Here is a 25251-nt window from a genome sequence, read left to right as displayed (position 1 = left end):
TCTGTAATTTTCCTCCCTTTCCTTTACCTCTCTACCCTTCACTTCCTTCTCCCTCTCACTCCCCTCAACTGTTCCTCTCCTGCATCTTTCTCACTTTTCCACTTTTTTCCTTTAGACATCATCCTTTTCTCTCTTTTCTTTATTCATTCACTCTCATCTCATCTCACTCCCTAACTCATCTACTCTTCGTCTTTCATGTTTTCTTTCACCTCTCCACCTTCCATCTCCTTTAACTCCTAACCTTTATTCTCCATTCCTCCTCTATTTCATCTTTCTTATTTTACCCGTCCATCCTTCCCCTCCTTCATCTTCTGTCTTTACTGTTTTTCTGTTTATTGATCTACTTTCCTGTCCATTTTTCCCTTCATTTCTTCATCTCCCTGTCTCTCAACTTTTCCTCTCCTACATCTTCCTCCCTCTCCCATCCACCTCTCTTCTGTCATCTTCTATCTTTTACATTTCCCCCTGTCCTCTTATTCATTTCCTTCCTTTTGCTTCTTCATATTCTTCTCTCTATTTCTCAACATCTCTTTAATTCATTCTTTATGTTCCTGTCTTTCATCTGCCTAGTTCTCCCCTCAACTCTTCCTATCCTTCATTATTCTTCCTGTATCTTTCTGGCCCCTCTCTCGTTTCTTTATCCATTCACTCTCTCAATCTCCACCTTGCTCCCTAACTCATCTACTCTTCCTCTCTTTTGTTTCCTCTTTCACCTCTCCACCCTCCATCTCCTTCAACTCATTCTTTGTTTTCCATTCCTCCAGTCCTTTGTCTCCTACCTTTACACTATTCTTTTTCTTGATTCTTTAACATCCACTCTTTCTCTTCATCATCTTCCTTCATTTTCCTCCACTTTTTCTATCCTTCATCTCTTATTCTTCGATTTTCAACCCTTTCCATCTTTCATATCCTTCTCCAATCCACCCTTTCTCTCCTTCATCCTCCACCCTTAACATCTCCACTCTTTCTCTCCTTCATTCTTCTTATTTTCCTTTTCATACTCCTTCCATCCTCCACATTCCTTCCTTTTCCTCTTCACCTTTTCTTTTATTTTCTATCCTTTACATCTCCATGCTTCCTATCCTTATTTTTGTTTCCTATACCACTCCACCCTCTACCTATCCTGCTCTTCCATCCTCCTTTCTTCCTCTCTATTCTTTCTTTCCTTAATCCCCCTGTTTCATCCATCCACTTTTCCTTTCATTTATATTCTGTCATCTTCTACTGTTGTATCTTTAAACTTCCTCAGTTTTTCTCTCAGCCTTTCTATCCTTCATGGATGGGAAGTAGGGTTCTCTCCCATCTTTCTTCACTTGATTTTTCTTTCTTTCTTCTTCCTTCCTCTGCTATCCATCCATTGTTTTGTTTTTTTCTTCTCCCTCTCTAACCTTTCTATCATTTGTGGATAAGAGGATTTTTTATCTTCCCTTAACCATCCCTCCTTTCTGTCCCTAATTCTCCTTCATTTCCACACTTCCTCTCATCTCCCTTTCTCCTATCAACTTTTTCTTTCCTAAATCTTCCTCTCCCTCCCACCCAAGCTTCATCTTTCTTCTTTCCTCTCTACCCTTTAAATCCTTCATGTTCCTGTCTGTCTTCTTCCTACCTCTCTCATCCCATCTTCCTTCATTTTCCTCTCCACTTTTTCTATCCTTCATCTCTTATTCTTTGATTTTCAACCCTTTCCATCTTTCATCTCCTTCTCCGGTCCACCCTTTCTCTCCTTCATCCTCCATCCTTAACATCTCCACTCTTCCTCTCCACTTTCCCTCATACTCCTTCCATCCTCATTATTTCTTTTCCCTCTTCACCCTTTCTCTCTTTTATTCCCTATCTTGTACATCTCCATGCTTCTTATCTTTAATCTTGTTTCCTATAGCATTCCACCCTCTACCCATCCTGCTCCTTCATCTTCCTCTCTATCTTTCTCTCCTTAATCCCTCTGTTTCACCCATCCACTTTTCCTTTCCTTTATCTTCTATCATCTTCCACCGTTTTATCTTTAAACTTAGTTTTTCTCTCACCCTATCTCCTTTACACCTCCACTCTTCCTGTCTTTTTCTTTCTTTCCCTTAAATGCTCTTTCCAACTTCCTTCCTCTACCTCTCCACCTTTCTATCCCTCATCTTTTTCCTTTACTGCTCCACCTGCTTTATCTTTCTTATTTACCCTCCCTCTACTTTGTTTTCTGTCCATCTTCCTCATTTCTTCTTCCTCTCTCATCCTTTTGATCTTACTGTCTCTCCTCTCCTTCCTTTGCCTCTCCACCTTCCCTTTACTTCCTTCTCCTTTGTATTGCATCCTTTTTAGTCATCCTTCATCTTCCATCTTCCTCCCTTCACATCTCCAAAATTTCTAGCCTTCACCTTCCTACTTCTACCATCCACCCTCTCATCATCACTTTCTTTTCTTTTCTTCCACCTTGCTTCCTTTACCTAATGACCTTTCCTCTTTCTCCTCCACTATAATTGACTTTTCTGTCCTTCATGGATGGGAGGTAGGGCTCTCTCCCATCCTTCTTCACTTGATTTTTCATTTCTTCTTCCTTCCTCTGCTATCCATCCAACCATCTTCTCCTTTCTTTTCCTTCCCTTTTTACCTCTTCACCCTTTCTATCTTTTCTCTTCCTTGCTTTACCATCCTTCCTGTCCATTTTCCTTCCTTTCCTTACATCTTTCTTTCCTTTACCTCTTCATCCTTTCAATTCTTCATGAATGGAAGTAATCTATAATAATCTTTTATTTAACCATCCACCCTTCTTTTTTTATCATTATTTACATCTCCACCTTCATGTCTTTAATTTTCCTTCATTTCTTCATCTCCTTGTCTCTCATCAACTTTTCTTCTCTTCCTTCTTCCTCCCTCTCCCATCCACCTCTCTTCTCCATCATCTTCTATCCTTTACATTTCCCTCTGTCCTCTTATTCATTTCCCTCCCTTTTCTTTCTTCTTCATATTCCTTTCTCTATTTCTTTCTTTCTTTCTTTCATCTTCCTTCTTCTCGCCTCAACCCTTCCTATCCTTCATCTTTCTTCTTGTATCTCTCTGGTCTTTCTCTCATTTCTTTGTATCCCTCATCTCTTAACCTTAGATTCTCAAGCCTTTCCATCTTTCATCTCCTTCATCCTCCACCCTTAACATCTCCACTCTTCCTGTCCTTCATTCTTCTCATTTTCCCTTTCATCCTCCACATTATTTCCTTTCACTCTTCACCCTTTCTTTTATTTCTTGTCCTTTATATCTCCATGCTTCTTTTAATCTTGTTTCCTATACCTTTCCACCCTCTACCTATCCTGCTCCTTAATTTTCCTCTATTCTTTCTCTCCTTAATCCCCCTGTTTCATCCATCTATTTTCCCTTTACTTTATATTCTATCATCTTCTACTGTTTGTATCTTTTAATCTTCCTTAATTTTCTCTCAGCCTTTCAGTTCTTCATGAATGGAAGGGATTTTTTTAATCTTCTTTCATTTAACCATCCACCCTTCTTTTCATCATTACTTACATCTCCACCTTCCTGTCCTTTTTTCCTTCATTTCTTCATCTCTCTGTCTCTCATCAACTTTTCCTCTCTTCCTTCTTCCTCCCTCTATCATCCACCTCTCTTCTCCATCATCTTCTATGCTTTACATTTCCCTCTGTCCTCTTATTTGTTTCCTTCCTTTTTCTTCTTCATATTCCTTTCTCTATTTCTCAAGCACATCATCTCTTTAATTCATTCTTTATGTTCCTGTCTTTCATCTTACTACTTCTCCCCTCAACCCTTCCTATCCTTCATCATTCTTCTTGTATCTTTCTGGCCTCCTTCATCTCCTAACTTTACTTTTATGCTATTCTTTAACATTTCCTCTCCACTTTTTCTATCCTTCATCTCTTATCCTTAGATTCTCAAGCCTTTCCATCTTTCTATCCTTCATCAACTCTACTCTTCCTGTCCTTCATTCTTCTTACTTTCCCTCATACTCCTTCCATCCTCATTCTTTCCCTCTTCACCTTTTCTCTCTTTTATTTCCTATCTTGTACATCTCCATGCTTCCTATCTTTAATCTTGTTTCCTATAGCATTCCACCCTCTACCTATCTTGCTCCTTCATCTTCCTCTCTATCCTTTCTCTCCTTAATCCCCCTGTTTGTTTCTTTAAACTTCTTTAGTTTTTCTCTCAGCCTTTCTATCCTTCATGGATGGGAAGTAGGGTTCTCTCCCATCCTTCTTCACTTGATTTTCCATTCTTTCTTCTTCCTTCCTCTGCTTATCCATCCATTGTTTTTCTTTGCCCCCTCTAACCTTTCTATCATTCATGGATAAGAACAATTTCTATCTTCCTTTAACCATCCCTCCTTTCTGTCCCTAATTCTCCTGTCCACCCTTCCTCTCATCTCTCTTTCTCCTGTCAACTTTTTCTTTCCGAAATCTTCCTCTCCCTCCCATCCAAGCTTCATCTTTCTTCTTTCCTCTCTATCCATTAAATCCTTCATGTTCTTGTCCTTCTTCCTTCCTCTCCCATCCATCCATCCCTTCATCTCCCCTCCACTTTTTCTCTCCTTCATGTTTGTTTTCCTCTTCCATGTTCCTTTCATCCTCCTCCTTCAATCCTACATTTACCTCTCCAGCCTTTCTATCCTTTTTCCTCTTTTACATCTCCACTCTTCCTAACTTTAATCTTGTTTCCTATACCACTCCACCTTCCATCATCCAGCTACTTCCTCTTCTTTTCTTCCTCTCCATCCTTTCTCTCCTTTACCTACTTTCAGCCATTTCTGTAATTTTCCTCCTTTTTCCTTTATGTCTCCACCTTTCCCTTCCTTTCATCTTCCTCCATCCAACTTTTGTCTCTTTCAACTTCCTTCATTTTCCTTCATACCCTTCATTTCTATCATGGAGATGTAGGACCCTCTCCCATCTCTATCTTATTTTCTTTAAAATTCCTCTCTTCCACTCTATCTTTCTCTCTCAATCCACCTTTTCTTTTTCAACTTTGTTCTTTTCTCTCTTCACCTTTCCTGTACTCCTTTCTTTACTTTTCCTCAGCTGCATCTTTCTCAGTCTTTCACATCTACCTTTCCTCTTGTTTCTGTTCCCAGTCACTTTCCATCTTTCATTCATTAAACTTTATGTTGCTCCCTAACTGATCTACTCTTCCTCTTTAATCTTTTGTCTCTCTCCTTCTTCCAACCTGTCTGTTCTTTATTCCTCTACCTTCACCCTTTCTTCCTCCCTCTCTCATCCACCTCTCTTCTCCGTCTATCTTTACATTTCCTGTCCTCTTATTCATTTCCCTCCCATTTCCTTCTTCATATTCCTTCCTCTGTTTCTCAACTACATCATTTCTATAATTCTTTCTTTATGTTCCTGTCTTTCTTCTTTTCTCCTCAACCCTTCCTATCCATCCCTCTGGTCTTTCTCTCATTTCTTCACCCACTCACTCTCTACATCTCACTCCCTAACTCATCTACTCTTTCACCTCTCCACCCTCCATCTCCTCCAACTCTTATTCTTTGTTTTCCATTCCTCCTGTCCTTCATCTTTCTCATTTTATCTATCCATCCTTCCCGTCCTTTATCTCCTACTTTTACACTATTCTTTTTCTTGATTCTTTAACCATCCACCCTTTCTCTTCGTCATCTTCCTTCATTTTCCTCTCCACTTTTCTATCCTTCATCTCTTATTCTTTGATTTTCAACCCTTTCCATCTTTCATCTCCTTCTCCAATCCACCCTTTCTCTCCTTCATCCTCCACCCTTAACATCTCCATTCTCTCTCCATTTTTCTTTCCCTCCCTTTTCCTTCTTCTTCATATTCCTTTCTCTATTTCTCAACACTATCTCTTTAATTCATTCTTTATGTTCTTCATCTCTTATCCTTAGATTCTCAACCCTTTCCATCTTTCTCTCCTTCATCCTCCACCCTTAACATCTCCTCTCTTCCTGTCCTTCATTCTTCTTATTTTCCCCTTCATACTCCTTCCATCCTCCACATTGTTTCCTTTTCCTCTTCAACCTTTCACTCTTTTCTCTTACCTATCCTACTCCTTCATCTTCCTTTCTTCCACCCAGCCTCTCCTTTCTTTTCCTTCCATTTTCCATTTACCTCTCCACCCTTTTTATCCTTTTTCCTCTTTTACATCTCCACACTTCCTAACTTTAATCTTGTTTCCTATATCACTCTACCTTCTATCATCCAGCTACTTCCTCTTCTTTTATTCCTCTCCATCCTTTCTCTCCTTTACCTACTTTCAGCCATTTCTGTAATTTTCCTCCTTTTTCCTTTACGTCTCCACCTTTCCCTTCCTTCTCTCTCTCCCCTCAACTGTTCCTCTCCTACATCTTCCTCCATCCAAGTTTTCTCTTTCAGCTTCCTTCATCTTTCTATCCTTTCTATCTCAGGGCTGAATATGTTTATTACAGTCTGCTAAATGATATTGTTGGTGTATAGACGGGGCTGTTTGTAGTGAGGGGGAGGAGGGTCTCTGTATATGTATCTGAATGTGAAAGCTTGATGTCATGTTTTTTGCATTTTTGTACCTCTCCATCCTTCCCTCTTCTCTTTTCTATCTTTTATTTATCTTCATCTTCTATCCTTTTACTGCAAAATCTTTATCTTCCTTCATTTATCTATGTACATTTCATCTCTTTGAACACCTCCCTCTCCCATCCACCTCTCTTCTCCATCATCTTCTATCCTTTATATTTCCCTCTGTCCTCTTATTCATTTCCTTCCTTTTCCTTCTTCATATTCCTTTCTCTATTTCTTAAACACACCATTTCCATAATTCCTGTCTTTCATCTTCCTTCTTCTCCCCTCAACCCTTCCTGTCCTTCATTATTCTTCCTGTATCTCTCTGGCCTTTCTCTCATTTCTTCACCTTTTCACTCTCCATCTCGCTCCTTAATTCATCTACTCTTCCTCTCATTCATGTTTTCTCTTTCACCTCTCCACCCTCCATCTCCTCCAACTCATATTCTTTGTTTTCCATTCCTCCTGTCCTTCATCTCTCTGGTTTTGCTCATCCACCCTTCCCCTCCTTCATCTCCTAACTTTACTTTTACGTTATTCTTTAACATTTCCTCTCCACTTTTTCTATCCTTCATCTCTTATCCTAAGATTCTGAAGCCTTTCCATCTTTCTCTCCTTCATCCTCCACCCTTAACATCTCCACTCTTCCTGTCCTTTATTCTTATTTTCCCTTTCATACTCCTTCCATCCTCGTTCTTTCCCTCTTCACCCTTTCTCTTTTATTTCCTATCTTATCTCCATGCTTCCTACCTTTAATCTTATTTCCTATACCTTTCCACCCTCTACCTATCCTGCTCCTTCATCTTCCTCTCTATTCTTTCTCTCCTTAATCCCCCTGTTTCATCCATCCACTTTTCCTTTCCTTTATATTCTATCATCTTCCACCGTTTTATCTTTAAACTTAGTTTTTCTCTCACCCTCTCTCCTTTACTCCTCTACTCTTCCTGTCTTTTTTCTTTCTTTCTCTTAAATGATCCTTCCATCCTCCTTTTGTCTAACTCTGTACCTTTCTATCCCTCATCTCTTCTTCCACTACTTTTCCTTTCCATCTTCATCTCCATCATTTTTCCTTCATGGATGGGAGGTAGGGCTCTCTCCCATCCTCCTTCACTTGATTTTCCTTTCTTCTTCCTTCCTCTGCTTTCCATCTACTCAGCCTCTCCTTTCTATTCCTTCCTTTTTTACCTCTTCACCCTTTCTATTTTTTTCTCTACCTTGCTCTGCAATCCTTCCTGTCCATTTTCATACCTTTCCTTTACCTCTTCATCCTTTCAGTGCTTCATGGATGGAAGGGATTTTTTTTATCTTCTATGTAACCATCTACCCTTCCTATTTTTATCTCATTATTTACATCTCCACCTTCCTGTCCTTTTTTCCTTCATTTCTTCATCTCCCTGTCTCATCAACTTTTCCTCTCCTACATCTTCCTCCCTCTCCCATCCACCTCTCTTCTGAAATCCTTTACATTTCCTCCTGTCCTCTTATTCATTTCCTTCCTTTCCCTTCTTCATATTTCTCTATTTCTCAAACACACCATTTTTATAATTCCTGTCTTTCATCTTCCTCCTTCTCCCCTCAACCCTTCCTGTCCTTCATTATTCTTCCTGTATCTTTCTGGCCTTTCTCTCGTTTCTTTACCTATTCACCCTCCATCTCCCTCAACTCAAATTCTTTGTTCTCCATTCCTCCTGTCCTTTATCTTTCTCACTTTACCCATCCACCCTTCTCATCCTTCATCTCCTACCTTTACACTATTCTTTTCTTTTTCTTCTTCTATTCTTTCCACCATCCACTCTTTCTCTTCATCATCTTAATTTTCCTCTCCACTTATTCTATCCTTCATCTCTTATCCTTAGATTCTCAACCCTTTTCATCTTTCATCTCCTTCACTCTTCCTCTCCATTTTTCTCTCAATCCACCTTTTGTCTATTTCAACTTTGTTCTTTTCTCCATCTGTTGTGTCCTCCTTCTACCATCCACCCTTCTTTTTGGTTTTCATTTCTCTCCATGATCTTTCTCTTCTAGCTCTCCACCCTTCCTCTTCTCCCTTCTATCATTCATCTTCTTTTATGTACCTTCATCTCTCACCATCTTCTTTCATTTATCAATCAACTCTTCCTCCCCCATTACTTCTCTCCTTTACCTTTCCATCCTTCTACATCTCCCTCTTCCATCTACCCTCCTCTCCTTCATCTTTCCACTTCTCCCATCTCTCTTCTTTCTAATAACTCCTTATCCATCCTCTTCTTCCCTCTCCTATCTTCCTTTATCTACCTCTCCACCTTCACTCCTTTACCTTCTTTTAACCACTCTTCCTCTGTCATCTGCTGTCCTTCACATCTCCTCCCTTCCATTCCTTCAGTGATCTCTTGCTCCATCTTCCTTACTTTAAATCTCCACTCTTCATCTCCTTCATTTCCCAACCTTTTACTATCAAACTTTTCTTACCTTTTTATTTTCCTTCATTTATCCATCTGACTTTCATCTCTTTCAACTCTTTTATTCTCATTCTTCCTCTCCTTCATTTTTATTTTACCCATCCACCCTTTCTTTAATCCACTTCTTTAATCTACCTTTTCTATCTTTTACATTTCTCCCTGTCCTCTTATTCATTTCCTTCCTTTTCATTCTTCATATTCCTTTCTCTATTTCTTAAACACATGATTTATATAATTCATTCTTTATGTTCCTGTCTTTCATCTTCCTCCTTCTCCCCTCAACCCTTCCTGTCCTTCATCATTCTTCCTGTATCTTTCTGGCCTTTCTCTCATTTCTTTACTGATTCACTCTCCATCTCGCTCCTTAATTCATCTACTCTTCCTCTCATTAATGTTTTCTCTTTCACCTCTCCACCCTCCATCTCCTCCAACTCATATTCTTTGTTTTCCATTCCTCCTGTCCTTCATCTTTCTGGTTTTGCTCATCCACCCTTCTCCTCCTTCATCTCCTAACTTTACTTTTATGCTATTCTTTAACATCCACCCTTTCTCTTCATCTTCCTTCATTTTCCTCCACTTTTTCTATCCTTCATCTCTTATCCTTAGATTCTCAAGCCTTTCCATCTTTCTCTCCTTCATCCTCCACCCTTAACATCTCCTCTCTTCCTGTCCTTCATTCTTCTTACTTTCCCTTTCATACTCCTTCCATCCTCCACATTCTTTCCTTTTCCTCTTCAACCTTTCAGTCTTTTCTCTTACCTATCCTACTCCTTCATCTTCCTTTCTTCCACCCAGCCTCTCCTTTCTTTTCCTTCCATTTTCCTTTTACCTCTCCAGCCTATTTTTCTTCTTTTACATCTCTACTTTAATCTTGTTTCCTATACCACTCTACCTTCTATCATCCAGCTCCTTCATCTTTTCTTCCTCTCCATCCTTTCTCTCCTTTACCTTCTTTCAACTGTATCTGTAATTTTCCTCCCTTTCCTTCACCTCTCTCCCCCTTCACTTCCTTCTCTCTCTCACTCCCCTCATCTGTTCCTCTCCTGCATCTTTCTTACTCTTCCACTTTCTTCCTTTGAACATCATCCTTCTCTCTCATTTCTTCACCCACTCACTCTCCCATCCACCTCTCTTCTCCATCATCTTTTATCCTTTACATTTCATTCTGTCCTCTTATTCATTTCCCTCCCTTTTCCTTCTTCACATTAGTTTCTCTATTTCTCAAACACATCATTTTTATAATTCCTGTCTTTCATCTTCCTTCTTCTCCCCTCAACTCTTCCTATCCTTCATTGTTCTTCTTGTATCTCTCCAGCTTTTATATCAGTTTTCTCTCCACCATTGCTCTTTCATCTCCATTCCTCTCATCCATCCTCCTCTCCTTCATTCTACCTCCTTTCCTCTGTGCCCTCCTTCCTGTTCTTCTCCAGACTTCCTCCAGCTCACACTCACTCCCTCTCTCATCCACCCACCCTTCTTTTCACTTCCACCTTTACATCTCCTCTTCTCCTCTTGTTAATTTTTATTATAAATTTGCTCTCTACCTTCCTCTTCATCCTTCATTTACCCCTCTACCCCACTGACAATATCCTTCCTCTTCTTTCCTTTACTTCTCCATACTTAATTTTCTACCCTTCACATCTCCACCTTTCTGCCTCTTCCTGACATTACCTATCCTTTTGCTTTTAATCTTTTTCTCTTTAACCATCCACCCTTCTGTCCTTCATCTTCCTTTCTTTACCCCTCCACCCTTCCTGTCAGTCATCCTCATCTGTCTAATCTTCATCTCCCTTCCTCTCCTCCTCGTATTCTTTACATCTCTTTCATTTTCCTTCTATTTTTCTCCACTTCCTTTTTCTCTCAACCCTTCCTTTCCTTTATTTCATATCCTTTACATCCCCACCCTTCCTCTCCTTCCTCCTTTTACCTCCCCATCCTTTTTACCTACCCTACCTCTTCTTTATTTACCTTCCTTTACCCATCTACCATGTCTCACCTTATCTCCCTTCCTCTACCTATCTACTTTTACTAGCACATTTCCCTGTTTCCTCATTTTCATGGGCGGCATTGTGGCTCACAGGAGGAAAGTGCTGATGTCTTCTCTGCATGATCAGGGCCTTCTCTCCGTGTGGAGTTTGCATGTTCTCCTCCTGCCTGCGTGGGTTTACTCCGGGTGCTCTGGTTTCCTCCCACACTTCAAAAACATGCAGCTCAGATGAACTGGACACTATATTGTCCCTTGATTCTTTTAAATTGTGTCAATGTTACTTTACATTTCAAATAAAATAAAGTTAAATAACATTTTGAAATGTCTGTTGTCTGTATACCCTAGATATACACACACTAATGATTTTATATATATATTTATAGTACTGTCCTTTTTTCCACCCAAACTAACAGCGTATATGAATTGCTTGACTGGTTGATACAAAGCTGAATGTAAAACTTGAGTGAATTTAATACGAGTGATCAGTGTGAAGTAGTCAAACATTTAATGATTGTATGGGCTCCATATCAACAGCAAATATCACTAAATAAAAGACTCAATTCAAAGAATCAGTTCAACAATCATGTTAGAAAAACAACCACCAGGTAGGCCTATAGTTGTACTGTTTGATATATATTTAAAAAACAACTTTTTTTAAATGCCTTTGTGGTTTTGACAGATTAACACAATTTTTAAGATGTTATATGTCCATCCATTTAAGACATGTGTGGTATTCACTTTTTGAACCCATTATTGGTGTTCACCCAAGACATAATTGTCATTTTGAATAATAATAATAATAATAATAAAGAAGCAACAACACTTCACATACTTTTTCTTTAAAACTTTAAATTCTACCTCATTAAAAATTCACCCTCTCACACCCAACAGGTGAGTCTGTGTTATGAAGACATGTAGGACCCCACATGTGGGGTTGTCCCCCACATATGCAAAGTCCACCAGGTTATAACCTGGTAGTAATTACTTCTAGCTAGTTTCACTGAGAACAGTCTGAAACAGATTGAAATAATAAAAGTGAACATAAGGACATAATCTGAGCTGCACTGATGCAGGCCAGCAGCGGAGTCTAAATACAATATATGTGGTGTGTTTAACTCTTACGTTCTGTTCAGGTTGTAAATCATTTGAACCTAAACTTCTTGGGTCAAATTGATCCAGTCAACACCATACAAAGGTCATACATTTGTAGAGGGGTACTGTATATATGTAGAGTGAGAGAAAATATGTTACCTGTTCTTTACAGGAAGCAAAGGACATTGAGTTTTATTGTGAGGAAAACATTTTTACAAAAATAAAAACTATTTAAAAGTATAAACCCCAGCAGATCAGGAGCTCAGTGCTTGACCACCAGATGGCACTAGAGAACAACATAAACCTCCATCATTGAAGCTTCTACTCTTTCATTGCTGTAATGTTTTAGTGCATGTCTGATAAAATAATCTGCCAGAAAATCTAAACTTTGTATATATATTTTTTTACAACCACCCTAACTGCTGCTGAGATGTTTTCTACAGTGTTTCAATAAGGCTAGATCAGATCCTGTCGGTAGAGTAATTTATTGTAATTTACTAAACTTTATTGTGTTTGTTCACTATGAGGACATGTCCGAGGGCAATTTATTGTATTGTCGTAGCTCATTGCTTGCTTGACTTGTTTCACCCACACTCCACAATCTCTTCTGGATTATAAAAGCGCTCATTCATGGATGAATGAGCAACATGAAAATTATTTGACCAAGCGACACATGTGTTTGCCGTTTGTGTATGGAATTTAAACAAATTCAATAACAAATCGAAGTGCATTCATCATGGAGATTAGACAGTGATACAACAGCATGTAATATCCTGCTGACGAGTACATGAGGTGGCCATAGTCTTATCTCCAATGGAAAGTGTGTTTTTCAAAGTAGTTCAATCTGTCTGTCACTCTGCTGTTACTCGGCAAACACACGAGACAGTTCTGCAGGTTTCATCTTGTTGATGAGATTGCAGCTACTTTCATTGAACATACTGCCAGCACCATATGGGTCAAGTATTGTCCTTTATTGAAAGTGATTTGATAAGGGATAATAACTACATGAGAGACAGTTGCACAGCAGGACACAAAATATTTACTCAAGATCAATATCGTCATAAATAGGCTGTCTCTCAGCACCCATCTACCCTCCAGTTTGAAACCAAAGACATCATATCAGAGACATTACTTACTTTTTTTGAAAGTGCAAACATCAAAGCAGCACTAACTTGGATGATTTAAAGAATACGTTTAGAAAAGAGTAGTGGAGTATTTGAAGATTTCAAACAGCACCGTAATCAATAAAATACTTGTTGGAGACACAAAACTTGCTGAGCCTGTACTCCCACACCTGCAAGGTCCACCAGGTCACTTCTAATTAGTCCCACTGAGACCAGTCTGAAACTGACTGAAGTGAACATCAGGACATAATCTGAGCTGTGCTGATGCAGGCCAGCAGCAGAGTCTAAATACAGTAAAAGTTTTGTTTAACCCTTACATACTGTCCAGGTCAAATTTGACCAATTTTTACATTTGAGAGCAGTAAAAACACCCTAAACACCATCTAAACACTTTTCTTTTAGCCTGAAATGTTACTTTTCCTGAAGTGACTTTCCTAAACTGATTTCAACCTTTTTTAAAATGTTTGTGCAGCTGATACATATTTTTGTACATAGAGGATGTTCCGGGTTAAATCTGACCCGTATTTACACAAGAATCACATTTCAAAAATGTTGTTGCATTCTTCATATTAAATAAGATTAATTGAAATCATTATGGCTGTTATGTTCTCCTGTTTTAGATAACATAGGGCCATAATATAGTGTGACTGTGGGTCAAAATAAGAACAGTATGTAAGTTAGTGCTTGAGGACTTAGGATCTTAAACTTGTGAGGTCAAAACAACAGCGGGCCTTTCTAACAGCAGACATTTGGCATTGTGCTAGCTTAGCTAAGCATAAAATAATGGGATTAGGGAAACAGCTAGCCTGTCTCTGTCCAAAGGTAACAAAATCCACCTATCAACACCTCTGAAACTCAGTAATTAACATGTTGTACCTTGTTTGTTTAATCTATAAGTGTCTCTTTCTTCGGCTGGGAGAAGTATCTTCCTAGAATCTCTGCTAGTTGCCTGGCAACTGGTCACATAACCCCCCCATAAAGTGATAGATTATTGCTTTTACTCCTCGGGTTTTATACAGTTTAAACAAACTAGATATAACATATTAATCAGTGAGTTTTACAAGTGCTGATAAAAGGATTTTGTTACCTTCAGACAGAGCCAGGCTAACCGTTCCCCCTGTTTTTAGTCTTTACGCTAAGCTAAGCTAATGGTCTACTGGCTCCAGCTACAAAGACATGAGAGTGAAGTTGATGTTGATCATCTAACTCTTGCCAAGAAAGTAAATAAGTACACTTCCCCAAATGTTGAACTATCAAACAAGTCAGAAGAGAAGTTGTCATCAGGTGTCCATCAGCAATACATTTTATGATTCACTTTTTTTTTTTCTTTTTTTTTTTTTAACTTCGCCTTCTTTTCGAGAGGGAGAACCATCTGGCTGAGCTGGTTCCACGAAAAGTGCTTCAGCCTGGCATAGCTCCTCTGTCAGTGTTTAATAAAGTGCCTTTAATAGCTTGGTGCTCTGTGTCAGCTTGAAGGAAACCCATTGAAACCCCCTGAGGAAGCTGTAACCAGGCAACTAAAGCAGGCTGTGGTCTACCTCTTTTCTTCTGATCATAGAAAATGGAAGGTCAGATGCAGAGGCCAGGTCCTAAATTGTCAGGGCAAGATTATAGAGATGAAAGAATTTGTTGTGTAGCTATTGTAAAAACCTATCTATCTCTATCTCTCTATCCTTATTGTCTTCTCATGAAGACAGCACATGCATGCAAAGACAAAACCAATCCTGAGGAAAAACTGTCCAACACCAATCAGGGGGTTGCTATTCCTGGCTGTCAAGTCTGCTTGTGTTATGCAAGACAACATTGTGTGTGCGTGCGTGTGTGTGTGTGTGCGTGCGTTATTAATACTACACAAGACACAGAGGAAATTGAGGCCCAAAAATATCTTCAGTATACAATGGATATTTCTAGATTTCTAGCTTTATTTCAAAAGCAGAGACACACACAACTGTTTTCCATTAATTTATTTTGGACCCAGGTCTGGCACATAAACAGGCTGGGAACATTCATGCTGTTACGATATCCAAACAGATAAATTGGTAAAACTGGGCAGGAGCTGCTCCCAGAAACAACCCTCCCTCACAGATCTGATGAATCAGGAAGCCTCTGATACAACACGGAAACATTAGGACAATTCAATAGAAAGATAAGAGGGACAAGGAGATATTGACTGAGTTGATCTATGTGTTTGACCCTTAGATGAGCTACCTGCCTGTTTTAATGTGTCCTACAGATGTTAGTATGTATAACACCATGATTAGGATTCCAGAGGCAACGGCCTGACTCCCTGTGACCTTTTCATCTGCCAAAACAAAACGATTAGTTCCCCCTCACAAGGGATCAAAGGTGCACAATGCCAATGACTGTCTAACATTATTCTATACAACATTTTCAAATGGATAATAATTTTGTTGCATATTCGTAGGGGCGCAACATGTTTAAAAATTACTTTCTTGTCATCGAAATTCTCTACATACATTGTTACATCTTACATAACTTTTAACAATGCCTCAGGCTTATTGTGGTCACTGCAGATTCAGATAGATGCTGAATGTGGTGGTTGAGACACACTGAATATTGTATACACCTTTTACATCTTCACAAGCATTCGCTAGGGAGAATGATTCCCACATCAGGGAAGGGACTTTCTTTTACAAAGCAACAGAAAGCATGAAAAGGAATTATTATTACTACTAATAATGGAAAAAAGGCAAAACAGGATGAATGCTCTTACAGTGGTACGGCAGGCAAAATATCTTACTGGAGAGAATTTCATTTTCAAAACAACAGCTTGAGGAAATTTCTGGCCAACTTTGTAATTCATGTTGTTCCTGTGATCTGGAGAGATTGCTTATAGGAGAATCTTTCTAAATTAAAATGCAGAGAGCCAAGATGTTAATCTTCCTGGAACTGCTCCACTGACAAGGAAAGTCTGGCCCTGTGGACTCATCAAGTGTTCGTCTCCAGCTGAGCTTCATTTCATAATGCAGTAATGTGCCCATTGCCCCCTAACAGTTACTTTGGTAACAATGTATAATGGCTTCATTTAAGTCCCACTCAAAATCAAGTGTTGCTGGAGTACGTCAGCACCTGTGGCATCTCGGGTCCTTTATTTCACACAGAATGAACACTGCTGCTTCATTCAGTGGTGTTTTTAAAAGGAGAGCCAGGTGAGAGAGGAAGGAAATATAGAGGGAACGGAGGGGATTTACACTCTGTGAAGGTCAGCTCAGGTCAAGACAGCAGAAGCACACTGTCAATTATGCCGACAAGGACTTCTGAGTGCTCTCTTAAGAGCTAAACTGCACTTGGGGAACAATTTTGGCAGGTTGTGTGAGACGCTGTCAGAGTCAAAAACAGGTTTGACTTTCTCTAAGGTGTGAAAACATCCTACACCTGACCTCATGACATTATCATCAAATCTAAAGGAACCTGACAGCAGAAATCTTACCTTCTCTTTACGCTCTTTAGTTGATATACTTCTTGTTTTTAGATAAAAGTATAACTGTTAACATGCATTCCCTCAGCATGAATATTTAGCACAATTCCCATTGATCTCTCATACAGATTTTTTTTTTCTCTCCATGCTGTTTAACATCTCAGGCACCAAACACAACACTGATTTATTCAACACAACAAGCACATCTAAAATGTGCTGTGATCTCAGACTTCCCCCTGAATAATGCACACAGAGGCAGCGACCTGCATTTTACCATAGAAAAGGACAAAGATTTTGAAAACGTGGATGTTTTTTTCAATGCAAACCACACACTACAACACTGGCATGTCAAGCCAAGTGTTGATTGGCTCATGTTGAGACAGATCAGTGCCTTTAATCTCTGGGGAGTAAGGATCCCACACTCCACACTGTTTCCTAAAGTGGAAATGGTGGAGTCTGGTCTCAGTGCACCATTTTGTCTTTAATGGGAGACTTAGGAGCAATCAATCACTGTTAAAAGCTGAGAATGATGTGGACGAACTGACCTACAAGGTGACAACAAAAAAATCAATTCTGTGTTTAACACACACTCAGAAAGCAAGGCGGACATAAAGTTTGCCAAACAAACAAACAAAAAAAAGCACAAAATAATGCAATACCTTCCTGAAAGGCCTCAATGAGTGTAAAACAAAGACAAGATTGTGAATAATCAAAATCAATATATTACAACATAGAACTGTATCATTAAAGATAATAGTAAATGTTTTAATTCAATCCAATACAACAAATAGAAGTAACTAACAACAAGTTTCCTAGGAGATATCAGCTATGCTACACAGTGCTCTTTATTGCCACACACACAATAAACTATAACTGTGTCACATCTCTTACAGGCCATATATGTATTTACTAAGGTTATTTACAGCAGAAGAACCCCACTTTGACAGTCCTTTACTGCCACTTTTATTTTGTTTTATGGCACTTGATGTATGGTTGTTGCATGGCGCACTTTATGAGAAAAACCACAAGATATACTGGAGCACAGACCTTGGCGAGCAGCATGAAATGTATATAGCTCTTGCCAAGGTTCTCTGTAAAATACCATTACATCGTTTGTGACGATTTTAGGTAATAAGAAACACATTAAGAGATGCAAGTAAATTGTTTGAATGAATGCCTGGAGCCACATTTAATGCACTAATGTTCTCTCCTTCAGTTGTGCAATAAGCTACGCTGTCGATAATCATTAACACATTACAGTTCACAAGCCATGTCATTGTGATCAATACTATTACCATAAAACAGCAAAACTGAAACCGACATGTGCAGTGCCCCCCCTCCCTTTATCTGTGTCTGGTGGTTTTGATGCAGGTAAAAGTTTGAAAAGTAAACAGCTGATATTCATTTAAACATGACTTCCGGGTGAAATAAAAACATGACATATGTATACTCAGAAGAACTAGATTTCATATGTGCCCACAGCACACAGGGAATGGACTATACATACTACAGTTGCAAAAAGTGCTCATGTAAAGTGTCTTCAGTTGCTCTACAATACGTAAACTTGTCCAACCTTTGCACCATCTTTTTGTTATCTACTTCCTCTTACATGTGAACTCGAAGCAAATCGAGGGCACTGCGTCATGCTGGTTAAGTGTCTTCAGTCAGTTCCCTCTGGACGGCTATTGTGAGGTTTATAACTTTAAATGTCAACCTCGCTTTTGCACGCAATGAAGCAAGAAAAGCTCCAAAGGATGACACAATGAGGGCTGGAGAGGCCCCAGTAGTTTCTTAGTCTTCACCAAATGACTTGGTTTTAAGTATTGATGCTGATAGATCCATTACTCAAGATTGACCCCTTGGTGACCTCTGTGCTGACAGTGGAGAGCGGGACACTCTCGTACCTCTCTGCCACCCCCCAGCAGCGACAGCGCAACAGGGTGGACTTGAGTTGTTTCTGGAAATTGCTGTTAAGGAAACCGTAGATGATGGGGTTGACACAGGTGGAGGCCATAGCTGTGAGGTGACAGAATGAGAAGATGACGTCATGGCTACAGGATGGGATGGCCTCATGGTTCCAGTCAAACACTGTGTTGAAGACATTGAGCGGGAGCCAGGAGAGGGCGAACGCCACCACAATGGCAATTAACATGATGTTGATCCTTGTGGAGCCCTTGTTTTTCTTTTGCGTGGTGTTCCTGCCACGCTCCACCATGTCCTTCCTCCTCCTGAGGCGCAGGTAGATGTGCAGGTAACAGACCATGATGAGGAAGAGGGGAAGGAAGTACTGGAAGATGAGCAGAGAGGTGGTGTAAGCTTGCCGCTCTGGAACCGTTGGCCACCGCTCCATACAGACGAGGTGGTCATTGACTGGGAAGGGGACGCTCAGGTTCTGGAAAGGCACGGTAAGTACGCTGTACGAGAGGAAAGGCACCGAGATTAAGCAGGCCAGGATCCAAGTGACGGCCACAGCCAAGTAGGACTGGCTCACCATTGGCTTCCATCCGGTGGGGTGGACAATGAGCTGGTAGCGTTCCATGGCGATGAGGACGAGGGAAAAGATGGAAACTGTAACCGATATACACTGGATGAAGGGTGTGAGCTTACAGAGGGCCTCTCCTAGGATCCAGCGGTCCATCAGTGTGTAGATAATAGTGACTGGCAGGCAGACAATGCACATGAGGATGTCAGAGAAGGACAGGTTGGCGATGAGGACGTTGGTGACGTTGCGCATCTCCTTGTGCCGTGTGATGACAAACACCAGACAAGAGTTCCCAATGAGACCCACTGCCATGACTGTGCTATAAGCTACAATGAGAAAAGTGGTGCCACTCACTGAGAGTGAGCAGTCCTCTGTGAAATCCCACGGGATCTCTTTCCACAAGGCTTGGTTGTGATTGGTGTTGTGCTGCAGCTCCATTCTGGTTTTTCCTGGGTTCACTTCAAAGGCAAGTGTCTAATTGAACTAATTTGCTGTGTCACACCTGCTGTAATTACTTCATGAATAATATTTGCATTTTTTAAGAGCTTTCCCTTTTACTTAATCTTTGGCAGTCTTTACAGTGGTCTTCGTTTGCCTCCTGGAGGAAAAAAAAAAGAAAAGAAATAAGTGACCTTAAAAAAAATCCAAGTTATGAAAAGTTTATTTTTAAAGTTATGAATTCTTGAGATATAACCAAAGTTGGTTTATCACTCAAATTGAAATGTATCACACATGAAAACTGTAGCATAGAAAGAAATTGACCCTCCCTTTTTGAAAAAACTCATTTCATCATTAGTCCTTTTAAATGTGGCAGAAATTGATTGTCTTGCTTCAGGACAGCTTTTTAAATTTACAGCCTTACTGGATGTAATCCACAAGTGTCTTTCCTGTGCCGACATGCATTAACTGGTCCAGTTTTGCTTTTCTAAGCACTGGCAGATGGATGCAACATTACAAAAACAAAGATTTATGAAGGGAATAATTAATGTGGGTATGCATATATCAGGAGGCTATTTCTATTCCTCCAGTACCGGCTATAAGAATAAATGATGTACTGATGGCATATCATCAAGAAAACGGCACAGATCCAGATTTTGTTGCATCGCTATAATGGCATGCTGATTTAAATTTCCATCACAATAATGATGATAATGACTGTTCCTTCAGAGACAATCATCCCTTCTCAATGTTTTCTCCCCTTTTAATAGTGGGAATTTATTCTGCTTCTGCCCATAAAGGAGCAGACACCTCTCATTGTTACTGAACGTTCACAATAGCTTCCCGGATTCTAAAGCACATGTGGTCCCTACAATCTCCAACAAATTAATGTACTGGAAAACAGAGCCGCAGCACAATTTCATTACAAGACCAAGAACAGAACAGAGTATAGTGTGTGTGGATGTGTGCATGCATATGTGCATATTTATGCATGTAACAAGATGTTTTGCCCAAAGCTTAATTCCCCCAGAAATTAGTTTTGCAACACAGCTATGTAAACAGAAGGAAAGAAAAAAGATTTATCATTTTTAATTGAGGACTCCTTCATGATGATAAATGCTGACAGGTAGGACATTAATTGCTTTTGTCCGTCTCTATTATGAGCAGTAATGTCTTATTATAATGTGCTGTTTCATCTGTGGCAATTACAAACAAAGCCAGAGTGTTCATTACAGAGATAAACACTTAAACCTGAGGCTAAATATGATATAACCACTTGAATTCCTTGGTGGAGCATAGTCTTCTCTGTTCAGACGACTTCTGGATAATTCAACTAATCCAAGATCTCAACCTGACTAAACGTGGCTGAATTTCTAGATATGTTGCTTGGGTATCATACCCATCCCACAGCTTTGATGATTATTATTTATGGCAGAATTTAGACACTTAAAGTGATGCATTGCTTTGTGTTGAGAAGCTGTCTTATCTGCTGCTGTAAAGCACAGTCCAAAGCAAGGGAATAACGAAATGTATCAATGTAATTATTCAAACATGAGATTACAGCCTTGATCTGCAAATTATACAGATTATTTGCAGATTATAAAAGTTAAAGACCTACAAAAAAGAAATCGGATGTAAAGACATTGAAGATCAGAAAAATTAATCATAGCTCATGGTAAATTGTATATATATATATTTTTTTACAATTACTGAACATCAACTCACTTCAATCACCTCACTACACCAATTGACACCAAAACAAATCCTATAAATCTGCCCCCCAAAAATGCTTTGAGACAGTGTTAAAGTGGTGTGTGTGTGTGTGTATCCTACCCGATCACTGCAGCTGTCCTGGATGCACGGTCTGTCTGCCTCTCTGTCTGCAGCTGTGTTTCTTCTCGCAATGAGTCGGACTTTCTCAGCTCCGGACAGGTAGTGGAGCCTCCTCTGTCCTTCTGTGTGCCGCCGTGTGTGCTCTCTGCTCTCCTGTCCGGGGGAGACCCATCACAAACATTCACCTGAACGCCCACTGAACAACACCACTTGCACTTTAAGCATCTCATAAGGAGAGCAGTGTGTCCAGTAGCAAGTAAGAAGGAAACTATAAACCCCAATAGAATAGCTGCTATAGACTGACAGCACAGGAGGAGCGATAAGGTTATTAAAACTCATTAACGCACCTTAAACCCCAATGAAGGAATATCAGGACGATTTTTTTCTCATTAAAGATTTGCCGCAATATGTCATGAAAAATAAATTAACCGACCCCATAGGAAAACACAATTTCTTACTTTCAGATAATCCTCCACCCTCCCAAAAAAAGAGTTATAGACTAGCTTGAAATGCCGTATTTTAATTAGCTGTCAAATTAGCCATTGTTTCTTACCGAAATGTTCTTTCTTCTTGGACTTGGGGCGACGTTTTGCATCAGGTGAGACACAAACAGAGTTTTTGGTCGAGGAGAAGGTAGGAGGTGTCCTGCTAGGATCACTGATAGGAGCTCAGATATCTCTTAAAGCGACCTTATGCCTCAGACTCAGACAGGGATGTGATTGGGAACATGTTACATAATAAATTCTCTGCCCGCATGCACGCACTCATGTACACGCGCGCGCGCAGGCACGCGCCCACACAGGGGCCAATGGGGAAATTGAGTTATTCGAAATTTGTACACATGGACTGCTTCACCCACCTGAAGCAATGTGTTAGTGAGAATCATTAGTGAGAAAACATTAGATGGATTCATTTAGTCTCTTGTAGAGGTGCACATGCTGAGTTTCATATATCCCAAATGAGAAATCGTTGTAATATCACTGTAATATAATATTGATATAGAGATATCTGATATTATTGTACCGTAATGTTTAAATTTCCTATAGGAGGCTACATTTCCTTTCTATACTTGAATTCTTCATTACACTGCTGTACATTGCCTATAAATCATTCATGTTAAGTATATTATAGTACTGTGTTATGTTTTCCATATGGGGTGACTTTTTAAAATGCCTGACATCACAACATTTTTAATCCAGGCAGGCGGTGTAGTTAGCTGTGGAGTATAAACAGAAACAATAGGGGAGAACAGGCTTGGTTGTCACTCTTTTTACTTTCATTTGAATCCCTCAAAAACTGCATCTTTAATAGGTTCCCTTTCAGTGTGTAATGCAAGCCTAAAGTGTCAGGTAGGAATGCAACGACTTTACTCTCCTGAAACTTACTCTGTTCACGAGATATGGATTGTCAAATACGTCTTGTGCACTTGTGACAACCAGTCCCATCGTGGGGTTGGTGGTCAGACACTGTGGGGTTGTTTGTCCCTATGTTATTTTAATGGGGAGAAATGTTTTTAACAATGGAGGCAATCTTAAAAATGAATTAAAAAAAGTTTAATTTCATGTTGAATGTTCATGACTATAACAACCACACCCGAAGAGAATGTGACAAGCATCCACAACTGGAATTTTTGCTACCATCAAAGCTAACAACCATATATAGTTGTAGAAAAAAAATATGTAAACTATAGCGCTCCCCTCATACTTTTTAATGGTGGTAATTGTTTTATTATAAACCCATTGTATAAAGAAGAGAGAAACACTGAAGAGCTGGATATTTACATTGAACATGTACATGAAAAACACTAAACATCATCTCACCTCAATGTCAAGTGTTTTACTCCTGAAATAACCTTGTAGGTGACCTCTGACCCCAATTCTGAATACTAACATTACTAACATTTTTTACAGCACCCTTGGGAGCAACATCTAATGAATGTGACAACCAACCCTGTTCTCCCCTACTATTCAAAGAAGACACAGATTTTAAGTTTCTACACCCTGAGAGTCTGAGAGGGCAAAACGCTTGTGACAAGCGTGATTGCTGAAGGAGAATCCAAGTGTCACTAACAGATGATATAAAGACATCATCTTGTACTGTTGAATATTTTTGTCACCCAGTACACTACAATGAAACATGATGCATGAAGAATATATATTTTAAAAAGCAAAATCATTTTCTGCTGCCAGCATTTAACGATGAATACTGATGAATAGTCTTACTGATGTACATTGATTGATATGTGCATGAAAGGCCATAAACTGACTTCTATGTCTCATGTAAAGATCATTAAACTTTGTCATTATGTGTCAAATGTGTCAGATTGATTACTCATACTGCAGTTCATATGCAAACTAATAACACTGCTGCTATGTTCTCTGCATTTGCAACACGCACTTTTTCCAAGACACGATCACGATTAAAATCCATGTCCAGATCCCTCCGACACCTAGAACTATTTTAAACCCATTTTTTTGCACCTCTCTCGCTTGTGCAACAGATTGTTAACTGCTTCTTCACATGATCCCCACACATTCTTGTTTCAAGTGGAGGCTGTTTGAGAGAACAGTAATAGCTGTTTGTCTGAAAGGCAGAACGGTGAAATGACTTGCCGCCACCAACAACAACAGCTCTGTGGGTGTTTACTTGACACAGACATAGGTGTCGAGTCTCTCAAGATTATTAATCTATGCTCATATTTTTTCAGAGAATAGCAGGAATGCTGAAAAAAAGCCAGATAAGAGTAGTGTTGGATTGGATTTTTTTACCCCCTAATGAGCAACTATTCAATATATTGAGACATGGAATGATTTGTTGTACTTCTCCTCTTGTGCAATCTTCACTACTGTCACTCACATTTTGATTTTTCTCTCAACATGTTGTTCTGATGGAAGGAGAGAAGAAAACATTTTTTTGAGTAAGTCTTAAATGTCTGGACAACTGAGCTCTATGGTGATATGAATTTGTTTTTTTTGACAGCATGTCCACTAGTTTAATGTGATTGATAAATGACAAGTTGAGGGCTGAGAGTCATTCAGCACACTGGTGCTGAGCAGAGAAACTTGTACAATCCAGAAAGAACAAATACCTCTCATGGGAATGTGGTTTCTAAAACTAACATTTCTGTCAGAGAGGCCATGTGCATAAACAAGGAGATGAGTTGTGTTCCATTTTAGGTGATGAGGAAGAACAAGAATAGATACCATGTTGAAAATATTTTCTGGAAACATTATCTTGCTGTCACAGCAATGTTTGATTGCTCTTTGATCATGTCTTTTATTCGATACACCCTATCAATTGTTTAGACTCCCATCCTGTGTCAAGTTAAGATTCAAATTGATTCAAATATATGGCCATATTTGGATTCAGAGAGAGACTCACATTACATAAGGCAGCAGTTGTAGAAGTGGTTCTTGTGGGAAAATTGTTAATAGTTTTATGCGTCACTGCCAGTGTAAATCAATAAAGTACTCTGCCCCAAACAATGAATTGTTCCCCTGCTGCAGCTCCCCATATCCATGTTTAATAGTATTTGGGTAGCGATCGTTACTCGAAATTTTAAGTGCACAGCCTATTTTTGTGTGATCTATTTGTCTCAACAAAAACTCTCTCTTTTAGTATCCTCTGCTGTGCAGTGGACCTTCAAAGTAGATTTTAAAAGCCAGCCAGAACAAAGAAAGAAATGTAACTTCACAATTGTTCACATCTGTTCACTTGTTTTTTAAAGAAAGAATGTAAGGAGGATGTATACTGCAAAAAATACAACATACAAGATATATACAAGTATATTTTGCCCATTGTGAAATATCTTATGTTGGCAAGAAACAACAAGTCGTATACTTTTGTGATATTATACAACACTATACAACACTGCTGCTGTGATAAAGGCTTTTATATTGTACATCC

General features: G+C 39.4%; 1 protein-coding gene across 1 annotated transcript; it reads right to left on the bottom strand.

The window, feature by feature from the left end:
• Positions 1-15112: 15112 nt before the first annotated feature.
• npy8br (neuropeptide Y receptor Y8b) lies at positions 15113-22096 on the bottom strand. Its single transcript, XM_044365974.1, has 3 exons — positions 21899-22096; positions 21346-21498; positions 15113-19672 (listed from the first exon to the last, which is right to left on the bottom strand). Exon 3 carries the CDS (start codon positions 19510-19512, stop codon positions 18409-18411), a length of 1104 nt encoding a protein of 367 aa, XP_044221909.1. The 5' UTR covers positions 19513-19672; positions 21346-21498; positions 21899-22096; the 3' UTR covers positions 15113-18408.
• Positions 22097-25251: the final 3155 nt, after the last annotated feature.

The sequence above is a fragment of the Thunnus albacares genome, chromosome 2, assembly GCF_914725855.1.
Source record: "Thunnus albacares chromosome 2, fThuAlb1.1, whole genome shotgun sequence".
NCBI lineage: Eukaryota > Metazoa > Chordata > Actinopteri > Scombriformes > Scombridae > Thunnus > Thunnus albacares.
This window is presented reverse-complemented; position numbering and strand designations above follow the sequence as displayed.